General features: G+C 40.1%; 1 protein-coding gene across 1 annotated transcript; it reads right to left on the reverse strand.

Annotated features, from left to right (window-relative positions):
* LOC145459054 (uncharacterized) lies at positions 1-7,207 on the reverse strand. The gene has a single exon (XM_080337633.1). The coding sequence runs from the start codon at positions 6,785-6,787 to the stop codon at positions 581-583; it is 6,207 nt and encodes a 2,068-aa protein (XP_080193759.1). The 5' UTR covers positions 6,788-7,207; the 3' UTR covers positions 1-580.
* Between the last annotated feature and the right edge of the window lie 3,092 nt (positions 7,208-10,299).

Consider the following 10,299-nt stretch of genomic DNA (forward strand, 5'->3'; position numbering starts at 1 on the left):
GAAAGAGGGGTGGAATCTTCCACGTATACACAATGGATATATAACTGTCCTATCCAACACCCCAAGATGACGCGTTTCTGCCTGCTTCGTTAGATTTTATTTTATACAGACGAAAAACGGTTTTCTGAAAGCATTAATACACAGCGAATTAACACAAATTGTTTAGTACCGGATAAATCAATATATACTTACTTGACGGTGTTTCCTTGAGGACAGTTACAAATTTCGAATCAGACTATTCATAATAATTATTTTAGGATCTATAAAAATTGCGAGGTAAATACGATTGAATAAGATTGATAGTCGAAATATTAGCAACTGATACAAAGCAGGCAACGAGGGCGAAACTGAACAGCAGTGAACTATATAACAGTTACGTCACAAAGGTCATACAAGGTTTATTGAACCGTAACGTTTATGGCTCTTGAAGTCCGAAATCGCGACTTCATCCTGGCCCTTTAAAAATTGAAAATTTGAATTTATGCAAGTTTGGCAATTTTTACACAACTGCAAATTCACAACGACAACACAAAGAAATGAAAGGTTACAATACTCAAAAAACTGTAACAAATTTCAGCTCTTAACAGTCAGGAGCTTCACAGAGAAGCACCAATTTGTTTATGGGTCGTTTCAAAATATTCGTTTTAGTAAACACTCTCGCGCTTCTCACCAACCCAGACTTGTCAGGTAGGGTTTCAATCACACGACCTAGCAACCACATGTTACGAGGTAGGTTTTGATCCAACACAAGCACAACATCACCTACAGTGATATTTCTTTTCTTTTCATTCCATTTTTGGCGAATCTGAAGTAGTGGAAGGTATTGTTTCTTCCACCTTGTCCAAAAAAGATCAGCCAAGTACTGGACTTGCCTCCATCTTTTTCGGGAGTAAATATCTTTGACATTGAACACACCAGGTGGTAGCATGGGTTTATCTTTCAACAACAACAGACTGTTAGGAGTTATTGGGGTCAGATCATGAGGATCACTAGACACGGTTGAAATGGGGCGATTATTCATAATTGATTCACATTCGCACATCAATGTTAATAGCGATTCATCAGACAATATTTGTTCATCACACAAAGCACCCAAAATCTTTCGCACTGTTCGAATTTGTCTTTCAAATACACCACCATGATTGGATGCACAAGGGGTCTGAAACAACCAAGTTATTTGTTTTTGCACCAAAAAATCTTGTATTTTTGTTTGATTCCAAGTTAAAATGTTTTGCCTCAACTCTTTCTCACCCGATGTGAAGTTGCTGCCATTATCTGACCGTATCAAACTGATTTGTCCACGGCGTGCAATACAGCGACGCAGTGCCATAATGAAAGAATCAGTGTCCAAACTATTCGCAATTTCAATATGGACAGCGCGAGTGGTAAGGCAAGTGAACAAAACGCCATATCGTTTTAACTCAGATCTACCACGCTTTACCAAAAACGGACCAAAACAGTCAACCGCAACTGCGTGGAACGGCGGATCATTCGGAGTTACTCTATCAGATGGTAGATCAGACATTTGTTGAGATTCTGGTTTTCGTTGACGTTTCCTACATGAGACACAATTTTTCAGAACGGATCGTACTTTGGAATTGATTGTGACAATCCAAAATCTTTCTCTGACTTGGGCTATAACATATTCCCGGCCACTATGGCCACATGACACATGAGCATCTCGAATGACCAATTCTGCAATTGGACTCTTTTTTGGGATGATTATCGGATGTTTTGAGTCGTAACCAATAGGAGCATTTTGATTTCTGCCTCCAACCCGGAGGGTCCCATTATCCAGAAATGGTAGCAATTTGTAGATCGGGCTGGATCTTTTGATTTGTTCATCAGTCTTCAGTCTTTCTATTTCTTCAGAGAAGTGCTTTGTTTGCTCATGACGTATAAGCATTTCTTCAGCAGCTTTAACTTCGGTTAAAGTCAATGCCTTGTTTGTCAGCTTTGCATTTGGTTGTTTGTTTCTCACTTTGGCAAGAAGATTACTTTTGAAGCGCAAAACCCATGCCAGCACCCTTTTCAGTCGAGTCCAGCTTGAGATCTTGGAGATGAGTTCATCAAGAACAGAACTTGGAGTGGTAATTGTAAGAAAACACAATTTGTTTGGCTTTTTGATTTCTGGGTCATCACCAGACAACTCCTCTAGAAATGTTGGTTGTTGAGGCCACTCCGAAGAATCTTTCCATAAGAACTCTGGACCAAATTTCCACATGTCGCAAGTCAAGAATTCAGAAACAGTCTGGCCCCGAGAAGCAATATCAGCAGGGTTTTGTTTTGAAGGTACATACCTCCAGTCCGATAATTCTGAAGACTCTTTTATCATATTGATTCTGTTCGCAACAAAGGTTTTGAAAGCTTTGTCTTTGTTTGTGAGATATCTCAAAACAGTTGTGCTGTCAGTCCAGAAGTATGAATCGTCAATAGGCAGGTCCAGCTCTTTTAGCAGAAATTTGTTATTACTGGCAGATATTGTTGCAGCGCATAGCTCCATTCTCGGAATGGTAGAACCTTTAATGGGGGCGAGTCTTGTTTTTCCACAGACAAAAGAACAGTGAATCTCACCTGCATCATTCACATATCTCAGATAAGATACTGCACCGTAGCACAACTCAGAGGCATCTGAGAAGTGGTGAAGTTCGATTCTTGTCACCTGTCCAAACTTTGACGGTTTGAAACATCTTGGAATCGTAAAGTTTTCAAGCTTCTGTAGTTGAGATAACCAGTCGCACCAAATCTTCGTGGCTTCTTCAGGTAACGGGTCATCCCAATTGTAGTTATTTTTGCATAAGTGCTGCATCAACACCTTCATTGGTTGCACTATAGTTTGAGCCATTCCCAGCGGATCAAAAATTGAGTTCACGATACTCAGAATTCCTCTTCTGGTACAAGGTTTGTGTTTTTCTTTGACGCGGAAGCACCACGAATCATCTTCTATATTCCACGCAAGCCCCAATGTCTTCTCCATCGGTAGCTCATCAGTTAACAAGTCAATATTTTTCAGGTTTTTGGCTCTGTTTGATTCCGGTATTGCTGCCAGTACTTCTCTGCAATTGCTTGCCCATTTTGTCAGTTCAAATCCACCTTTGCTTAGCAGAGAGCTGACATCTTCCACACGACGAATTGCAGCAGGAGTATCCTCACAGGAATCAAGAAAATCATCAACGTAGAAGTTCTTTTGAACCGCATTTATGACATCAATGTCATAGGCATTTTTGTTGTCTTCAGCGACAGTTCGTAGAGCAAAGTTGGCACAGCTAGGGCTGCTCACAGTCCCAAATAAAAACACAGTCATGCGGTACGTTTCAAGTTGTTGGTTTGGATCATTATCCTTCCACCACAGGAAGCGTAACAGGTCTCTATCAGACTCATCAACCTTAACCTGGTGAAACATTGATCGAATGTCACCTTGGATCGCAACTTCATTTCTGCGAAAGCGCGATAAAACACCAACAAGGTTGTTTGTTAGGTCTGGCCCTTGCAACAGAAGGTCATTTAATGCCAGGTTATTGAATTTTGCAGAGGCATCGAAAACGACGCGAATAGTCTTCTTTTCAGGGTGATACACACCGTGATGACTCAGGTACCAGGTTTTACCAACTGGCCCATCATTGTGAACCTTCTCGGCATATCCAGTTGTGATCATGTCAGACATGAAAACTTTGTATTCATCGAAGAACTTTGGATCCTTTTGGAATCTTTTCTGCAGATAATTGATTCTTTGTTTTGCTTGATGTTTGTTGTCGGGCAGTGTTAAATCCGGATGTTTCAATGGTAATTCCATTTGGTAGTGCCCGTTCGAGTCAAGTAGGATTGTCGATGACACCTTTTCCATAAATAGTTTATCATTTACAGAGAGTTCAGTTTTGTCATTTGCTATGGAAATGACATCATCGTGACACATCCTGCACAAAGGGTTTGGATTGGTTTGAATGAAATAGGTGTGAGGTTTGAAAGGTTCGGATTGTTTTGGGCATGTAAACATCCATCCGATGGCACTTTTCACTGCGAAGTAATCCTCAGGTCCGTAGATAGTTTCCAGTGGCTTATGAATTTTGGGGTTGTTTTTACCAATCAGCAGACCGATGTCTCCAGAAAGATCTGGGATTGGGATGTCTTCAAATTGTCGAAATTGATGTACATCACTTTGTGTTGGCCGCAGGTCGTTGTCTAGAGCGATTTTCTTTGTAGATATCAGTGACTTCAGAGGTACGTATTCTGATCCCTCGTAATCAGAAATCTCTAAACCACGAACAATGGTTGACCTCTTGGTATTTTTAGATGGTTCGATTGTTTGGAAAGTTACGTTTCGCTCGGGCCCAGCGAGACCGAGTAGTTTCACCAGTTCTTCAGATATGAATGAACAATTGCTTGCATTATCAATCAATGCCAAGGTGACGATGTACTTGTCAGTGCCAACGATCCGTAGTCTTGCCAGAACTACATTCAAAGTCACACATTCATCATCATCATATTCATTGTCATCGCAGGAAGCACTGAAGAAAGAGGTAGCTTCTTTTGAATCAGAAATTTTGCCTTGGCCTTCAATTTGTTCATTTGCTGAATCCAAGGTTTTGTTAGCAACCTCTTTTATCTTTTCTTCAGGTGGGTGAAGAAGTGTTGTATGATTGCCTTTGCAACCAGGCCTTATACAAGCTTGAATGCGTTTGCATGCTTTTCCGAAGTGTCCTGACTTTAGACACTTGAAGCAGAGCCCTTTGGTTTTTACGAATTCAACGCGATCAGGATACTGCATTTTGCGGAACTGGACACATTGATTCAAGAAATGCTTTTCGTTGCACATGAAACAAAGTTCCAATGTTGGAGTCACAACTTGTGTGCTGAATGATGCCTTGGGCTTGCCAGTTTTGAATACACCCGTCACTTGCTTCTTGGATATTTCATGATGAGGGTTGGTATATTTACTAGTGATTTCTCTAATTTTCTGGCGAACATAGTCATTTACATGTTCAACAGTCAGTTCGGTTTTCAGGTCAAAAGTGACCTCCGCCACTAAGGTTCTCCAACCAGGCTGCCAAGAAGGGGGAAGTCTCTCGGCAATTTGTTCAACCATAGAGCGTGAAACATCACGAATTCTTCCAAATTTGGTCAACTTATTGGTACAAGCAGTTAACGATGCATGAAATAACAGCAGAGAATCGTTGTCACCTTCTACAAGTTTCAAGCCATTTATAACAGTGTTTATGTAGCGGTCACTTATTTGGAACGGTTGGCCAAAATTGTCTCTCAATACCGCAAGAGCTTCATCAAAGCAGTTTTCCATATCTTCACAAGCTTTAACAAAAGTATTGGCAATACCACGGGTATATTGCAAAAGATGCATCAACTTCTGCTTTTGCGACCATGGTTGACGATTCAAAGTAGCATTTATCATTTCCTTGAATGTATCAAATTCAATTGGGTCGCCACTAAAACATTTTGGTTCCAACTTTAATGGGACAATTTGATCACTAGGTTTAACCTGGTGAATGACATACGGATTCTCACATTGAAACAAGCTTGTCGGTTGGTTAGGCTTTACATTGAGATCAGAGTTTGCAGCTGTTTGAACTGCGCAGCCTGCTGTAGCTGCTTGATTTGAATTAGCTGGCACAAAGGGTTGTACGCTACCAGATGCAAAGGAACTAGGCAAATTAGGAGTTATTTGTGTATCAATCATGGGAGGCGCTACAATAAAGCGACTATTTTCGGCATCAATTACAGGCGATTGATTTTTGGGTGCAATGCATGCGTTCAAACGAGCAGTCACACAGTTACTGTTAGATCTTTCACGCACACAAACATTCTCATTCATAGCATTAGAAATTTGGCGAGAACTGTGAGACATGATATTAAAAGGAATAGCCACACCTGCGTATGAAGTATTCGAAGATATCGGTGGAGTTACATTTGGAGCAACACTTGTAGACGCTTCAGCAATTGAAGTTATTACATTGTTCGTAGGTTGAATAGCAGCACTTGCTTGCTGTAGTTGTTCTGGAACATTGCTTACTTGAGGAGCCAGGCTCCTGTTTTCAGATGGCTGCAGTTCTTCCGCTGTCAGTTGAGGTGAACTTTGCGTTGATACACCACGTCTAGTGAGTTCTAGTTCTAGTTCACATGTATTTTGCAAATGTTCTCGTCTTACACGACGAGCTGTTTCGTCAGCATTTTGCTGCATCCTTTGTTTAATCATTTCACATTGTTGATTTTGCCGTCTTTGTAGTTCTTGTTCTTCTTCCTCCAACTTCCTCTGCTCTTCCTCCAACTTCCTCTGTTCTTCCTCCAACTTCCTCTTTTCTTCATCTAGTTTCTTTCGTAGATCTTCTGCCAACTTCTTTTTTTGTTCTTGTAGATTGGCTCGGGCCAACGCAGTTTGATTTTTAATTGATTGTATTTCAGTGTTCATTGAAGCCTGGATATCTTCAATATCCTGTTTTGCTCGTGCAGAGCATATTTCTTGCAGTTTCCGGTGATAATTTACGACATTTTCAACATTCATTCCACTATAGCGAGATTTAGTAGAATGACTTGATGTAGAAGTACCGGTACCTGTTGATGACCGATGACTTGAACTTGATTTGCTTGAACTTTTCGCTTTCAAGTATTTGTGCTCTAAAGCCTTTGACATGGATCTCGTTTGAACTGATGATTTTGATCTGGCACCATGAGACCTTGAAGACTTTGGTTTGTCTTTTGTTTTGGTGACTTTGTTGTCTTCTTCGCGTCTCGGCGTCACATCCAGATCAGGATCTTTGGTTTGGTTGTTGAAATCCATGACAATGACAGTTGAGTTTTCTTTGTTGATTGGTGCACTTGTTGAGTGGATTCGTCAAAAAACTTTATGTAACCGCGAAAGAGGGGTGGAATCTTCCACGTATACACAATGGATATATAACTGTCCTATCCAACACCCCAAGATGACGCGTTTCTGCCTGCTTCGTTAGATTTTATTTTATACAGACGAAAAACGGTTTTCTGAAAGCATTAATACACAGCGAATTAACACAAATTGTTTAGTACCGGATAAATCAATATATACTTACTTGACGGTGTTTCCTTGAGGACAGTTACAAATTTCGAATCAGACTATTCATAATAATTATTTTAGGATCTATAAAAATTGCGAGGTAAATACGATTGAATAAGATTGATAGTCGAAATATTAGCAACTGATACAAAGCAGGCAACGAGGGCGAAACTGAACAGCAGTGAACTATATAACAGTTACGTCACAAAGGTCATACAAGGTTTATTGAACCGTAACGTTTATGGCTCTTGAAGTCCGAAATCGCGACTTCAGTCAATAACGTATCAAGATGAAAGAAGAACGAATAAAGGAAGACCCTCCGCAACGCTGATGAACAATGTCCTCAATCGGAACGACACCGACATCAGGACATTCTCAAAAGCAGCACTTTCAAGGGAAATTTAAGTCATAACTTAAATCTTTGATGCTCTCTTTTTTGATGGATACTTCCATCACCACGTAAAGCCTATCGTCATCAACATCATCGTCATTTTATTGAAAATTTTATCAAAGTGATACACCACACGATTGCGATATAACGAGAAGACATGAAGGTGCAGACATGACGTGGTATGTAGCAGTGTTGGGATCAAGTCACTATTTTCGAGTCACGAGTCATTTCGAGTCATTGCACATTTTGACTCGAGTCAAGTCAAGTCAATCGATTTTCGAAGGTGACTCGAGTCAAGTCAAGTCAGTCTATTTTTGGAGGTGACTCGAGTCTAGTCGAGTCAAGTCAAGTCAAGTCACGAGTCAAGTCAAAATTCAAGTCAAGTTGCCTTTTAGAAGTATGAAGCTTGATTACGTCATTGCATTTCGCTAGGTCTCTGAATAACAGATTAATTGGTCATTGATTCTGAACCGATGAACGAATATAGAGTTGAATATACATGCAATAAGGTCTGTATCGCTCACAAAAACATAGAACTGTTGAACTGCGTAAGTAATTGCATAGCCTCATTTCATAGTTACCAGCCAAGATAGAGAATCGAGAAACGAATTGAGAAGATGCAATACAGTAGACCTACCCATTTATACATATTGATATGATACAATTTGAGTCTGCGCCAATGGTTGAGGAGTATATAAACTCTATTCGATTACAATTTCAATAAAACAAGAGGTTCGGTTAAGGTAAGAACAGAGAACACAAATATATATTTTGCTATGAAAGTACTTTACTTCTAGTTTACGGCAACGTAAGCTGTAGCTTCGATCACTTCGTTTTTGGTCAATATCTTTATTGGAGATGGGGGCTCAGTAAAACGCACTATATCATTTAATGATCGGTCGCTCTCATGGGTTACACAAAAGTTTGGCGAACAAGATGCAAGATAAGGTGATTTTTACTTGATGACTTTGAAATTGACTCGTGAATTTTGCTCCGAGTCACGAGTCAATCCACATTGCTGATACGCCGAGTCAAGTCAAGTCAAGTCATTTTAGCAAAGTGACTCGAGTCAAGTCAAGTCATACGAAAAAGGTGACTCGAGTATGACTCGAGTCAAGTCATGACTCGAGTCATCCCAACACTGGTATGTAGTCTTTTAATCAGACACCCACCTTGGCCTACAGCATGTAAATAAGAGGCATGCACACTGGATAAAAGAAAGTATAACACAAAAGTAAGCGACAAAAATGAATGCTGCCTGTTTCGGTAGGCAGGATCGATATGTCAGATTGTGGTATGGTAGTCTCGAGGGCAGACTGGTATGCATCAAGTCTCGTGAATATTGCAGGACACATCGATTTACATTCCATGATTTTTGGTCTCAAGGATGTTATTTCGTTTGACAATGATTATAATATAGTCGGTAGTTCTGATATTTTTATCTGCATCAAGATACACATGTTAACAATTCGACACAAGACATGATGTGATGTAACAGAGTTGATCATATCTTCTGTCACCACTGAACTAGGCCTACATGTCTAGAAGTAGGCCATATGATTATTATTTTCCCGAAAAATAAAATCATTACTCATGGATATCTATTGATGTTTTGTATGGACGCAGTGATAAAAAAGAATTCAAAATAACCAATCAAGAACGTCGCTGGAACACTCGAAATCGTCGTCAGCTCAAAGTTCAAGGATGTTCTGATGACGAAGAATGTGCATAACGATGTAGTCCTGGTCAAATATATTTTTGGTTCGTTTAAAATGGTTCGGAAACCTTTTACGTCAAATGATATTTATTTATCCTATAGTTTCAATTGTCAATATCAATCCACAGTGACGCCACAACTGTAGGATCGTACCGGCATGGTTTAAAAAAATGCGTGTTCTAAACAAGTTTGTTTTAAATCGATTTTTGTTTATAACCGTACGTACCATGAATGTTATTAGGCTTGTGCAACTTGTTTTTCAATTCTGAGTGTCGGCCAACTGCAAGGTCTTGATGAGGCTCCAATGGTGGGAATAACGCATTGAAGCTATATTTTTCGTTCTTTTTACTACTCTTGGAGCTATACTTCGTTACTTAAAAATCGACTAACGATAACTCCATTCGGATTCGAGTACACGAATCGTCGTGCCCACTGCCCACTGTATGCCCAGTCCTATCAATCAACATTCTTCTCTATACTTAAAATATGTATATATAGCATTGCTTAAAATATGTTAAGCCCCTTTTCTTCGAAAAGCATTACTTGCGGGTCCACCAGATCGAAATTTTCGAATAGCTCTTTACTGCCCACGGTGCAGAAGCGACTCTGGCCTGCACGAAATATTCCCGTGGCTGCCCATTGCGTATTTCCGCTATCCTTCAAACTATTATCGCCGGGACAGTCATAGCAGCGGTGAATATCGTTGCACGGACTTGGCTGGAGAAAGTTCAGTGAGATATCCATTGCATTCGAAGAAAATCGTTGCAGCTACATTTATCTTGCCGTCGTTGCAAAATGTTAGCAATTCCGTAGCCGTCCGACTTGACCGCACAATCCCCCGTTAGTACAGAAAATACGTGATGAAAGGACCTGAATGTCACAGAAATATTGCACTGGAGTCCCAATAACAATCAAAAGAGTCATTCGGTCGGAGACATCCAAATTCACAGCCTCATATTAACCCTTTTGTTTATTGTCATAGTTACAGAGTTTTTGTTTATTAAACAAAAAGGATGGCGCTTATCGCATGACGGCCGTTTGTGCCACGGTCAATAACATTGTACACGAATAATGACGAAATAACGGAATGAAGTGGATACACTCAGATCACAACAGGGGATCTCACAAGAACATGATGGTAATAGCATATAG

This window comes from Botryllus schlosseri, chromosome 16, assembly GCF_051294905.1.
Source record: "Botryllus schlosseri isolate E-star chromosome 16, Bs_hap1, whole genome shotgun sequence".
Classification (NCBI taxonomy): domain Eukaryota; kingdom Metazoa; phylum Chordata; class Ascidiacea; order Stolidobranchia; family Styelidae; genus Botryllus; species Botryllus schlosseri.